This window comes from Megalopta genalis, chromosome 13 (genome assembly GCF_051020955.1).
Source record: "Megalopta genalis isolate 19385.01 chromosome 13, iyMegGena1_principal, whole genome shotgun sequence".
Lineage (NCBI taxonomy): Eukaryota > Metazoa > Arthropoda > Insecta > Hymenoptera > Halictidae > Megalopta > Megalopta genalis.
In genome coordinates this window covers 11,110,296-11,123,392 of record NC_135025.1, presented here as the reverse complement: position 1 = coordinate 11,123,392, position 13,097 = coordinate 11,110,296, and the positions used below count along the sequence as shown (strand labels likewise).

Here is a 13,097-nt window from a genome sequence, read left to right as displayed (position 1 = left end):
GAAATATCCAACTCCCGAACTGCTCACTCGAATATTGGCACGTCCATCTTACTTGATACGAACACTTGTCACGAAGATATTCTGCCGCGCGCTAGGTTATTTGACCAGGGGAAGGTGGCGTGCGGGGCAGTCGTGAACGGCGCGGCAGTTGCGGCAAGAACGCTTGTCGAATATTGTAAATATCTCAACAATAATAAAGAAATGGACATTTCTACAACCGAAGACCCCCAGCTTAGACTTTTCTGAATCGAAATATCCAACTCCCGAACTGCTCACTCGAATATTGGCACCTCCATCTTACTTGATACGAACAGTTGTCCCGAAGATATTCTGCCGCGCGCTAGGTTAATCGACCAGGGGAAGGTGGCGTGCGGGGCAGTCGTGAACAGCGCGGCAGTTGCAGCAAGAACGCTTGTCGAATATTGTAAACATCTCAACAATAATAAAGAAATGGACATTTCTACAACCGAAGCCCCCCAGCTTAGACTTTTCTGAATCGAAATATCCAACTCCTGAACTGCTCACTCGCATATTGGCACGTCCATCTTACTTGATACGAACAGTTGTCACGAAGATATTCTGCCGCGCGCTAGTTTTTAGACCAGGCGAAGGTGGTGTGCGGGGCAGTCGTGAGCGGCGCGACAGTTGCAGCAAGAACGCTCGTCGAATATTGTAAATATCTCAACAATAATAAAGAAATGGACATTTCTACAACCGAAGACCCCCAGCTTAGACTTTTCTGAATCGAAATATCCAACTCCCGAACTGCTCACTCGAATATTGGCACATCCATCCTACTTGATACGAACAGTTGTCACGAAAATATTTTTCCGCGCGCTAGGTTTTTAGACCAGGCGAAGGTGGTGTGCGGGGCAGTCGTGAGCGGCGCGACAGTTGCAGCAAGAACGCTCGTCGAATATTGTAAATATCTCAACAATAATAAAGAAATGGACATTTCTACAACCGAAGACCCCCAGCTTAGACTTTTCTGAATCGAAATATCCAACTCCCGAACTGCACACTCGAATATTGGCACGTCCATCTTACTTGATACGAACAGTTGTCACGAAGATATTCTGTCGCGCGCTAGGTTACTTGACCAAGCGAAGGTGGCGTGCGGGGCAGTCGTGATCGGCGCGGCAGTTGCAGCAAGAACGCTTGTCGAATATTGTAAATATCTCAACAATAATAAAGAAATGGACATTTCTACAACCGAAGCCCCCCAGCTTAGACTTTTCTGAATCGAAATATCCAACTCCCGAACTGCTCACTCGCATATTGGCACGTCCATCTTACTTGATACGAACAGTTGTCACGAAGATATTCTGCCGCGCGCTAGTTTTTAGTCCAGGCGAAGGTGGTGTGCGGGGCAGTCGTGAGCGGCGCGACAGTTGCAGCAAGAACGCTCGTCGAATATTGTAAATATCTCAACAATAATAAAGAAATGGACATTTCTACAACCGAAGACCCTCAGCTTAGACTTTTCTGAATCGAAATATCCAACTCCCGAACTGCTCACTCGAATATTGGCACGTCCATCTTACTTGATACGAACAGTTGTCACGAAGATATTCTGTCGCGCGCTAGGTTACTTGACCAAGCGAAGGTGGCGTGCGGGGCAGTCGTGATCGGCGCGGCAGTTGCAGCAAGAACGCTTGTCGAATATTGTAAATATCTCAACAATAATAAAGAAATGGACATTTCTACAACCGAAGCCCCCCAGCTTAGACTTTTCTGAATCGAAATATCCAACTCCCGAACTGCTCACTCGCATATTGGCACGTCCATCTTACTTGATACGAACAGTTGTCACGAAGATATTCTGCCGCGCGCTAGTTTTTAGTCCAGGCGAAGGTGGTGTGCGGGGCAGTCGTGAGCGGCGCGACAGTTGCAGCAAGAACGCTCGTCGAATATTGTAAACATCTCAACAATAATAAAGAAATGGACATTCCTACAACCGAAGCCCCCCAGCTTAGACTTTTCTGAATCGAAATATCCAACTCCCGAACTGCTAACTCGAATATTGGCACGTCCATCTTACTTGATACGAACAGTTGTCACGAAGATATTCTGCCGCGCGCTAGGTTAATCGACCAGGGGAAGGTGGCGTGCGGGGCAGTCGTGAACGGCGCGGCAGTTGCAGCAAGAACGCTTGTCGAATATTGTAAACATCTCAACAATAATAAAGAAATGGACATTTCTACAACCGAAGACCCCCAGCTTAGACTTTTCTGAATCGAAATATCCAACTCCCGAACTGCTCACTCGCATATTGGCACGTCCATCTTACTTGATACGAACAGTTGTCACGAAGATATTCTGCCGCGCGCTAGGTTATTTGACCAGGGGAAGGTGGCGTGCGGGGCAGTCGTGAACGGCGCGGCAGTTGCAGCAAGAACGCTCGTCGAATATTGTAAATATCTCAACAATAATAAAGAAATGGACATTTCTACAACCGAAGACCCCCAGCTTAGACTTTTCTGAATCGAAATATCCAACTCCCGAACTGCTCACTCGAATATTGGCACGTCCATCTTACTTGATACGAACAGTTGTCACGAAGATATTCTGTCGCGCGCTAGGTTACTTGACCAAGCGAAGGTGGCGTGCGGGGCAGTCGTGATCGGCGCGGCAGTTGCAGCAAGAACGCTTGTCGAATATTGTAAATATCTCAACAATAATAAAGAAATGGACATTTCTACAACCGAAGCCCCCCAGCTTAGACTTTTCTGAATCGAAATATCCAACTCCCGAACTGTTCACTCGCATATTGGCACGTCCATCTTACTTGATACGAACAGTTGTCACGAAGATATTCTGCCGCGCGCTAGTTTTTAGTCCAGGCGAAGGTGGTGTGCGGGGCAGTCGTGAGCGGCGCGACAGTTGCAGCAAGAACGCTCGTCGAATATTGTAAATATCTCAACAATAATAAAGAAATGGACATTTCTACAACCGAAGACCCCCAGCTTAGACTTTTCTGAATCGAAATATCCAACTCCCGAACTGCTCACTCGCATATTGGCACGTCCATCTTACTTGATACGAACAGTTGTCACGAAGATATTCTGCCGCGCGCTAGTTTTTAGTCCAGGCGAAGGTGGTGTGCGGGGCAGTCGTGAGCGGCGCGACAGTTGCAGCAAGAACGCTCGTCGAATATTGTAAACATCTCAACAATAATAAAGAAATGGACATTCCTACAACCGAAGCCCCCCAGCTTAGACTTTTCTGAATCGAAATATCCAACTCCCGAACTGCTCACTCGAATATTGGCACGTCCATCTTACTTGATACGAACAGTTGTCACGAAGATATTCTGCCGCGCGCTAGGTTAATCGACCAGGGGAAGGTGGCGTGCGGGGCAGTCGTGAACGGCGCGGCAGTTGCAGCAAGAACGCTTGTCGAATATTGTAAACATCTCAACAATAATAAAGAAATGGACATTTCTACAACCGAAGACCCCCAGCTTAGACTTTTCTGAATCGAAATATCCAACTCCCGAACTGCTCACTCGCATATTGGCACGTCCATCTTACTTGATACGAACAGTTGTCACGAAGATATTCTGCCGCGCGCTAGGTTATTTGACCAGGGGAAGGTGGCGTGCGGGGCAGTCGTGAACGGCGCGGCAGTTGCAGCAAGAACGCTCGTCGAATATTGTAAATATCTCAACAATAATAAAGAAATGGACATTTCTACAACCGAAGACCCCCAGCTTAGACTTTTCTGAATCGAAATATCCAACTCCCGAACTGCTCACTCGAATATTGGCACGTCCATCTTACTTGATACGAACAGTTGTCACGAAGATATTCTGTCGCGCGCTAGGTTACTTGACCAAGCGAAGGTGGCGTGCGGGGCAGTCGTGATCGGCGCGGCAGTTGCAGCAAGAACGCTTGTCGAATATTGTAAATATCTCAACAATAATAAAGAAATGGACATTTCTACAACCGAAGCCCCCCAGCTTAGACTTTTCTGAATCGAAATATCCAACTCCCGAACTGTTCACTCGCATATTGGCACGTCCATCTTACTTGATACGAACAGTTGTCACGAAGATATTCTGCCGCGCGCTAGTTTTTAGTCCAGGCGAAGGTGGTGTGCGGGGCAGTCGTGAGCGGCGCGACAGTTGCAGCAAGAACGCTCGTCGAATATTGTAAACATCTCAACAATAATAAAGAAATGGACATTCCTACAACCGAAGCCCCCCAGCTTAGACTTTTCTGAATCGAAATATCCAACTCCCGAACTGCTCACTCGAATATTGGCACCTCCATCTTACTTGATACGAACAGTTGTCACGAAGATATTCTGCCGCGCGCTAGGTTATTTGACCAGCGGAAGGTGGCGTGCGGGGCAGTCGTGAGCGGCGCGGCAGTTGCAGCAAGAACGCTCGTCGGATATTGTAAATATCTCAACAATAATAAAGAAAAGTCTAAGCTGGGGGGCTTCGGTTGTAGAAATGTCGTATCAATCTGTTCGTATCAAGTAAGATGGACGTGCCTATATTCGAGTGAGCAGTTCGGGAGTTGGATATTTCGATTCAGAAAAGTCTAAGCTGGGGGGCTTCGGTTGTAGAAATGTCCATTTCTTTATTATTGTTGAGATATTTACAATATTCGACAAGCGTTCTTGCTGCAACTGCCGCGCCGCTCACGACTGCCCCGCACACCACCTTCCCCTGGTCATGTAACCTAGCGCGTGGCAGAACGGGCTCATGAAGCAGGAATCGGTTTATGAAACTCAGTTTGTGAAACGGTTTTGACCACATGGCAACATTGCGGCGGGGAATGTAATGTGGCAACCATGTTTAGTCGTCTTTTGATTCAAAATATTTTGAATCCAAGTGTAAAACTATGTAATTTTTCGATCTGTATTATCGACTGTAAGTAACTATAGTTACCGGCAAGCTCGCTGTGGTGCATCTTTTGGTTGGAAGAGAACTGTGACGCAAGTAGTGAAGAATGTCGGAAGCTCGAGATGGTGTTTCCGATACACAATTCACATCAAGTAATCGTGTGTCTTAATAAACTAAGTAATCTACTGAAAATACATTTCACTGCCTTTGTACATGCCTTATCTCGGGGTCTTCGGTTGTGAATTTTCGATTCGAGCTCTATATCTCTCGATATTTGCGAAAAACTGTTAGCGGCGGCCATCGTGTGTTGTCTTGCTCGTGAATTGACACCACTCTGGCCGAATATTGTAAATATCTCCGCAATAACTGCAAAACGGATATTTCTACATCCGAAGCACCCCAGTTTAGTCTTTTGGGAATCTAAATTTTCCACTTACGAACTGCACATTTCGATATTAAAGCGTCAGATTTACTTGATATAAACCTCTAAAACTAATATACGCATATGGTTTTCTTCTATGTGTGGGTCGTCATAGTGTGCGGTAACCCGGGACTTAGCGAGACAAGCTACATTGATCGTTGGTGTGATTTGTTTCACTTGCGGTTGTGCTCTCCTGCTCACTCGCCACTTCCTCTCCTTGTCTAGAACTGTAAGGTCAGCACTGTTTAGTTGTGAAGCGTTAACCAATCAGATTTCTCTATCTGCTTCATAATTCTAAGTCAGTTGCCCCTATCTTGGCTTACTATGGTGAGGCACTACTGTATTATGGTGAGGCATAACGGCATGAATGTAACCATATAATCTAATAGAAGCTAAGCGAGACTTTCATCCGCAAGAATTGTTTTCAAAAGTTATGTGTCACTAAAAATACATTCGGTGGAAAATGTTGAAAACATTGAAATATGGAAGGAAAAGTTGCCGTGTGTTTCAACAGACAATAGTATCGAGAAGATCGTTTTTGGCTGAAGCGTACCGGTGCACAGAAGCATGGCAAGCACGACTTCAGTCTCCATTATTGCAAAAAATTAAACCCCATAATTTTTTCATAGAGATAGATCATAAATATTCTATTACTGGCAAATATAGCGCGATCGACGTTGATCTATTTGCAAATACAATACAGGACAAAGAACAGGTGGAAGAATTGTTGTCCACAATTTATAATTTGAGGTTAACCTCCGATACATCGAATACATTGGAGTCGACGCATCACGCTACCATTAGATACTTATTGGATAATGATTTAACAGAAGAACTTGTGACTGTTTTGCATGACAGACTTAATTATGGAATTTTTCCAGATTATCAGTGTTATAATATTCTTATGGATACATATTTAAAAAAGGAAGATTATGCTAGTGCTGCAAAAATTGCTGTACTACCTATGCTACAAGAAGACAACACCAATCCAATAACTAATGCATTATCCATTTATTCTTGTCATAAATATTTAGAAAAACCTGAAGTTTGGATAAAACCACAGCCAGAGGAAGATACTGGTGAAGAAATTAAAATACGTGTACGTTACCTTCAAAATGAGTACTTTGATGACCATTTTGATCTCACAGATCCACGTGATTTAGTAGGAAAAACTTTGGCTTTTTATGGGAAACTTATGTGTAACACATTAGGAAGAACATGTCAATTAAGAGGTTTAATATTATATAAAAAGTATGAAGAAGTATCAAATGTAATAGAAGAATGGTTGAAAGATGTCAAAGATGATGTTGTATATAAAGAAGTTTTTGATTTGATACAGAAAGATAATGAAAGTATACCTGAGGAAGAAATAAAAAATGTAATGCTCAAACTTGACAAATTGAAAACTCAAAAACTTTGTGAAAACAGTTTATCTAAAGCAATAGAAAATGAAGTAAAATTTGCTGTTGATAAACAAGCAGATATAGATGTAGCAGAGCAATTAAAGGTATATAAACCAAGAAATGAAAAGTATTTTAAACAAATAATTATGTAATTATTTAAACACTTTTTGATATTACAGGCATACAATGATTGGATAAAGAAAAGGGAAATAGTGTTACAGAAACAAAAAGACATGCATAATCGTGAAGTTAGACTAAAGAATGTAGAGGAAATCAAGAAGTCTTTGGCTAAACAGGAAACACTATTGACATTTTTTGATAATGAAGAAGAGATAGAATTGAAAATAGAGGAACTAGAAAAAGCAGACAAAAAAGAAATGGAACGTGTTCTTAAGCAACATCATGCAGAACGTAAATTAAGAAAATTAAAGGAAAAAGAAGTATACAGACCACCCACATTTTGAAAATACAATAATTAAGTCTGACGCTCTCATAATTGATGAATAATATTGTAGTTAAAAAATTATTTAATAAATTGCGTTTAAACAAAATTTGTTTTTGAAAGGATGAACATGGTAAGAGACAATAAAAATATATTACATATTATTTATCTCTCTCTTCCATACTTTGTACATATTCACTTAGAAGAGTTCTTTTCTCTTGTTATATGTGTGTTACATACGTTTATAGGAGGGTTTCTCCAAAGCCGCTTATCCTTACAAATATGAAAGTTAATTGTATAATTAAATTTTATGCTAAAAAATTATTAGGCTCTGTAACAAATAACGTCCCCTTTGAGCGTTAGTATCGAATGAGTGTATGTCCATACACTTGGCCAAATTTTAAGCACATTTAAAATTACATATTTTCAGACCAAGGTACATATTCAACAATTAAGTCTCAATCGACTTAAAAGGACTGCATTATAGGCAGCTAGTGTGTGCCTCAGATCTTACAGTACTAGAAAATTTGGTCGTCGTATTCCTAACTTCATTTGTTTGCAAGGAATGTTCTGTAAACATGACAATATGATTTCACTAATTATATAAAAAATCTTACTAATTTCTTTTTTAAATTCATCTTATCTTTACCTGATCGCAGTAATCACGACATGTACTGTAATACCATAAATTATATAACAATCACGACGATTTATTTTGCAATTGTGCAGTTAATGCTGCTGTTTCTTGTTTCATTTGTTTCAGATCAGCAGTTATTCTCTCCAAATTTGCTCCGACATTTTTCGTAGATTCAGAATCAATCTATGAAAGTAACATATATATTACGTAAAATTATGAAAACAAATATTAGATTTTTAATATTTGTTGAATTATTATTTACCTGTTCTTCTAAGTCTCTGATTTCTCGTATAGTGGCACCTGTTTCTTCGACTAAATTTACAAGTTCACTGCAATCAGAATGAAGTGTAGCCAACAATTTATAAGCTTTCCTCGATGCTTCGTTTGTTCTTGCATCTCGAAATATTAATTCATCGACCACCGTGAACGATCTCTCCACTCTACCCGTAAGCGTATTAATCTCTTTCTGGATTTCTCGTGTATCAGCTAGAACTTTATTGATGTCGTCTTTTTGTTTCCTAACATTATTGATTATTTCTAAAATTCGTTGAGTGTATGCCGATCTATTGACTTCTTTAGGAAGCTTCTGAACTTCAGCGACCAATTGCGAGTATTGTTGATCTTTGTTACGGCATTCTTCTTGAAGTTCTCTTCCCTTCTCTTTTAACAATTTAATTTCGTCAAGTTTTTTTTGGCTTGCACTCTGCATACAAATTTAAGGGTTAGATATATAGAATTTCATTATTACACTTGGCTACCAAGATAATACTCACAGCTTTCGTTGAGTGTTTCTCTCTTTCTTGCCTATATTTTTGAATCAGTGGCACTCTATGCTTCTCCCATTGGTTGCCTAGACTAAGTAATTTGTTCGTGGTGGCTTCGATTGTCGTTTCCAATTTTTTAATATTTTCTTCACCGTCTTGCAGCAAGTCGTAAATTCGAACTTTGATCTTTTTCTGTTCCTCATTTATCGTCAATTCTTTTTCCTCGTTTTGATAATTGATTGTTACTTGCGTTAAGCTAGTATTTAATTTTTTAATTTCATCTTGCAACTCTTCCATATTACTTCTAAGACTTTCACACTCTACTTTGATTTTCTCTACCTCTAATTCTTGTTTTTTCATCTTGTTTACGTTTTCTTGTTTCGATAATGTAGATTCTGAAGTACCCTCGTCCTTTACATGAGATTGCTAAATATAAAATAAAAATCTGAATGGTGAAGTAAGATATTGTACTTTGAAGTAATGGATGCTTATAGACATTAACATCATTTCTAAAAAGCTTACTTTAATAATTTTCGTCGTCTCTTTTATCGAAATCCTATTGAGAACATTGACTTCGCTCGATGTGTTAATGTCGGTAATCTTTTCACTATGTACTTTATTTAACCAATTTATTCGATCAATAATATTAGTGGATTGAGTATGATGTGCTCTTGCTTTGTAGGATATCAAAGAAGGTAAAAAGGATTGTTGATTTTGCATTTGTTTAGGCACAGGTTGCAAATAGTGTATGCAATAGTCTTGATATTCTGCATAATTGAAATTTTTATCTAATCTGATCAAGCATTCAAATGTAATATTAGATCATGTGTATGTTAATTGTTACCTTCATCACTGCTCATTATTGGTACCTCTATATTTACAGATACATAAGGGACACTTGCTCTGCCTCTATTTCTAAATCCCTTTGTATGACAATAATGTGGCAACCATGGGGCAGAAAGGCCTTGCGATATTGCTGCAGCTATAGACTTCTCTAATAATGCAACATTGCTAATCGGTTCATTTATAGTCTTGTCATGTTCTTTTGGTAACTTTTCAATGAGGAACATGAAAACTCTTCGCAGATCAGCTTCTGAACTATATAGAAATGTCTGGTAACCAATATCACCTTTGTATCCTAAGTCCTGAATTAATGAACTGATATTAATGAAAACCAAAAATATGGTGGTTTGGATTACAATGGTTTTTGTTTGTTGAAATCTTACCGAACATGCTTGAGCAAGTGTTGCGCCCAATCGAAAACGGGCTGCCATATTCATAGGTAAAGCTATGGATACTCCAAGACCTGGCCTTATTATATCTAAGCATCTTACTGTTGCTTCTACCACTAGCTCTGTAGTAAAACCACCCAGATTTGTTATACTCTCTTCTATGTCACTAAAATTTAGTTAATAATTAGACATAAAGTTATATATGTAAATAACATGTATATAAAATTAGTGGTTATTTGTAAAATAGAAATTATATTTTTATTTCAATAAATACATTATTAAAATGTATTTGAAGTACAAAATAATATCACATACATTTTTCTAAAATTAATATTAAATTTTATTAATTATTATTCTTCCGTAAACATTATCAAAATTAGCCGGTAAAATATAGATGGACTTCGTAGCCTTTTAGAGTTTAAGTTTCTCGTCTGTGTACATGGTACAGATATTTCGAAATCTCAACGAAAAACAAGTAGGTAAATGCTGTTGAAAAATATCACGCTCGACTCAAACAAACATTACCGCCCACTTTTGATCGTAACAAAACTCAGTCGACATCGAATGTCAAACGAGATAAAACTTTTCCGAAAACATGCTGAAAGGAACTCACCAGCCTATTTGACGCAACGAATGAATAATAATATTGTCAACCTCCTCCATCATCCGTAAAAATGTGAAAATACTAAAATCCCCTACAGCGCAATCGTATTTTAAGAAATTCGTGTCAAGTCACAGGAGTCTTAACCTGTCCATGAGTGAACAAACATTTGTGCACTTTGCAATTATGCAGATGGCGTAACAGACCTCTCTCCAGTATTACCAATGTTTCATAAAGTTCATTTTGTTCCATCCTAAATCGGATTTTAGCAGGTATAAACGAATAAGGAATGCCGTGAAATTCTTGAAATAAATTAAGATTCGAGAGTGAGAGAAAATAAAACAAAAGATGTGATGACAATTTGTTGAAATAATGTTGTTAAAGAAAAAGGTTTCGATTACATTTCGTTATCTATCAGTAAAAAATCTATTTAATTTTAAATAGTAATAAAAATATAAGGATGGAGTTTGTACGTTACTTAACATTCTCTATAAAAATCTTTTTCTTTTTCTTAGAGATTGTTTATCAAATCGAACTATATTTTCTTGGATTAAACATTTTAATTGACTGACATCTAATTCTAATTTGAACGCTCCAATACAAAATACACAGTCAATTAAATTATTTTCACGCGTACAATTATTTTTTATGACATCCACACAAGTAAGATAATGTAAGGTGTCCTGAGAAAGGTGTAGGACCAAAATGTAGTGATTTCTGAAATGAAAATATTGATTGCGGCATTTTTAACGCGTTATGTTTTTCTTTTTGTAAGAACTTTTTATTCACATAAAGATTACAATGAGAACTTGGACTACTTTAAGCCCATAGGTCTAGACCTTGGCGCTGACATTAAAGTATAACAATTTTATTGTTCTAACTTAATTGTAGTAACTTAACAATATCTAACTTATTTAATTATAAACTTGTCTATTAACTTAACTAATTTAACATGATCTTTAGTGATGAGGAACTTTATACCTAAAAAAATATTTGTACTTATTTACAGCTTGATATCATTCTTAACGAAAAACATCGTTCAATCAGTTTCAATCTCAGCTCCATAGTTCAAATTTCCGCGCCATCATCGGCGCCGGTATGCGCGCATCGTTTCGCAGCGAACTTCATGGTACCGAGTAAAGATCAATTATTCGCGGCGAGAGGCCCGCACTCCGCAGAGTCGTGCGTTGCGTTCGGTTCGCGTCAACATCAGCTGTTGTTTCGCTCTCCCGTGAAATGACAGTTTCGTGGAGGTTCACGATGTGGAAATCGTTTTCGTGAGGGTGTTTCGTGTTCCGTGCCGGTGAGCCAAATCCGATTCGTATCCGGAAAAGATGAACGGGAGCCTGGGAATAATGCGCGGACCCGAGCAACATCCACAGAGGTTCGCGGATTATTTTGTCATATGCGGACTGGACAAAGATTCGGGCCTGGAGCCAGACAAATATTTCGGTAAGCTGCTTCTCTACTTTTTCCCCCGATGTCTGTCAATGCGTTGTCTCTATCGCGCCGCGTCCTGTTTGCCAAGACGAATCTCGGCCGCGAGTGTTCAACCTTCGAACGAGTTCAATCTATACCACGAGCGTTCCACGATCTTTTTTGCAGCGTAGTGATAGTGATGTTGCAATTTTCGAAATCGCTGTACTTCGCAACCACATAACGATAATATACTGATGTTCTATGTGACCCGAACGCGATCGCAATGTTTACATAAATACTGATATTATGAATCTTAATCACAATTTGATGGATTAACAGAATTTTTTAAAGGGTGCATATTTAGTTCAGCGTCTCGCCGTGTCTCTGTTTCGCGGTTCCCTGGACATGATTTTCATTTAATTGCACGTGATGAACACGTGAACTTTCATCGATGCCAGTGCTGCTCGATAGAAAATCCGGCTCCGTTGACAAACTCGATGACAGTTTCGCCTGCGCGCGTTATCGCCAGGTTCTTCCCGATACACGGGATAATAATATTGAATATCGAACATCTGCGCGTCCACGTTTATAATACGGTGGAGTTCTTACGCCAATGCATCCATGGCTAGAAGCTCGATATGTTTTGCATACGTAAATTACTGACAACAGCAAATAATGCAAAATGTTTTCGTCTATTGTCGGTGTTAAAGGTAACTTTGATTTGTTGATGGTCGCTCGGTTTTAGCGTGCATATTATTAATTACACAGTTTTTTAATGTCAGTTAAATCGATATTTTCAGTCGCTTATTTTTAATCCCCTTTTACCAAGTACTACCAGCGTCATAACAAAATGTCGCAAACACGGATATTGTTCAACGTAAGCAACGTTATCAAATTATTTTATAGAACCTTTATTAATATTATGTATTCGTGTTATCTTTAAATTACCAAGATGTTGAATGACAATATTTTATTATAATGTATATTGTAGCAGAAATTGTCTTCGTCATAGAAGTATTTAAAAAATATGCAGAATTTGATTTTAATTGTTGCAAGAATTGATTGACATCGTCTTTGAAGAAATAAATTAATAAATTTAACTAGACGTGAAGTAATTTAGGGATAAATTGGTCTCAATAATTCGCTTAGATTTATCGCGAGACGAAGTTTCGTTCATCAACTGTTTATCTGTAAATTGTATATAACATATTCTGATTTTGTCTCGTCATTTCTTGTATATAATATATTCAGATTCCCTCCGTAAATGATGATGTCATTCTTCAGCTAAACGGTATTAAGTGTTAATCGAACTGCCAAACATTT

The 13,097-nt window shown here is 39.0% G+C and overlaps 3 protein-coding genes and 1 long non-coding RNA gene across 8 annotated transcripts in view; 2 read left to right on the top strand and 2 right to left on the bottom strand.

Annotated features, from left to right (window-relative positions):
• Window positions 1-4,564: 4,564 nt before the first annotated feature.
• Window positions 4,565-5,492, bottom strand: LOC143260459 (uncharacterized). Its single transcript, XR_013034672.1, has 2 exons — window positions 5,293-5,492; window positions 4,565-5,221 (listed from the first exon to the last, which is right to left on the bottom strand). It is a non-coding gene; the product is annotated as an uncharacterized LOC143260459 (long non-coding RNA).
• Window positions 5,489-7,285, top strand: LOC117224887 (uncharacterized). Its single transcript, XM_033478086.2, has 2 exons — window positions 5,489-6,783; window positions 6,859-7,285. Exons 1-2 carry the CDS (start codon window positions 5,740-5,742, stop codon window positions 7,141-7,143), a joined length of 1,329 nt encoding a protein of 442 aa, XP_033333977.2. The 5' UTR covers window positions 5,489-5,739; the 3' UTR covers window positions 7,144-7,285.
• On the bottom strand, window positions 7,272-10,545 carry LOC117224886 (coiled-coil domain-containing protein 22 homolog). The gene is made up of 8 exons (XM_033478084.2): window positions 10,368-10,545; window positions 9,749-9,920; window positions 9,367-9,667; window positions 9,045-9,289; window positions 8,532-8,948; window positions 8,021-8,461; window positions 7,771-7,941; window positions 7,272-7,691 (listed from the first exon to the last, which is right to left on the bottom strand). Exons 1-7 carry the CDS (start codon window positions 10,418-10,420, stop codon window positions 7,822-7,824), a joined length of 1,749 nt encoding a protein of 582 aa, XP_033333975.2. The 5' UTR covers window positions 10,421-10,545; the 3' UTR covers window positions 7,272-7,691; window positions 7,771-7,821.
• A 954-nt stretch (window positions 10,546-11,499) lies between these two features.
• pns (DENN domain containing pinstripe) overlaps window positions 11,500-13,097 on the top strand; it is a 61,064-nt gene continuing 59,466 nt past the window's right edge. For 4 of the 5 annotated variants that reach the window (XR_013034666.1, XM_076525885.1, XM_076525886.1 and 1 more), the window contains exon 1: window positions 11,500-11,807. Coding sequence is in view for 4 of the 5 variants with exons in the window: in XM_076525885.1 (XP_076382000.1) it covers window positions 11,690-11,807 (118 nt within the window). In the remaining variant the exon portion in view is untranslated. The remainder of the gene's footprint in view (window positions 11,808-13,097) is intronic. The other variant, XM_033478052.2, reaches the window with a different exon arrangement.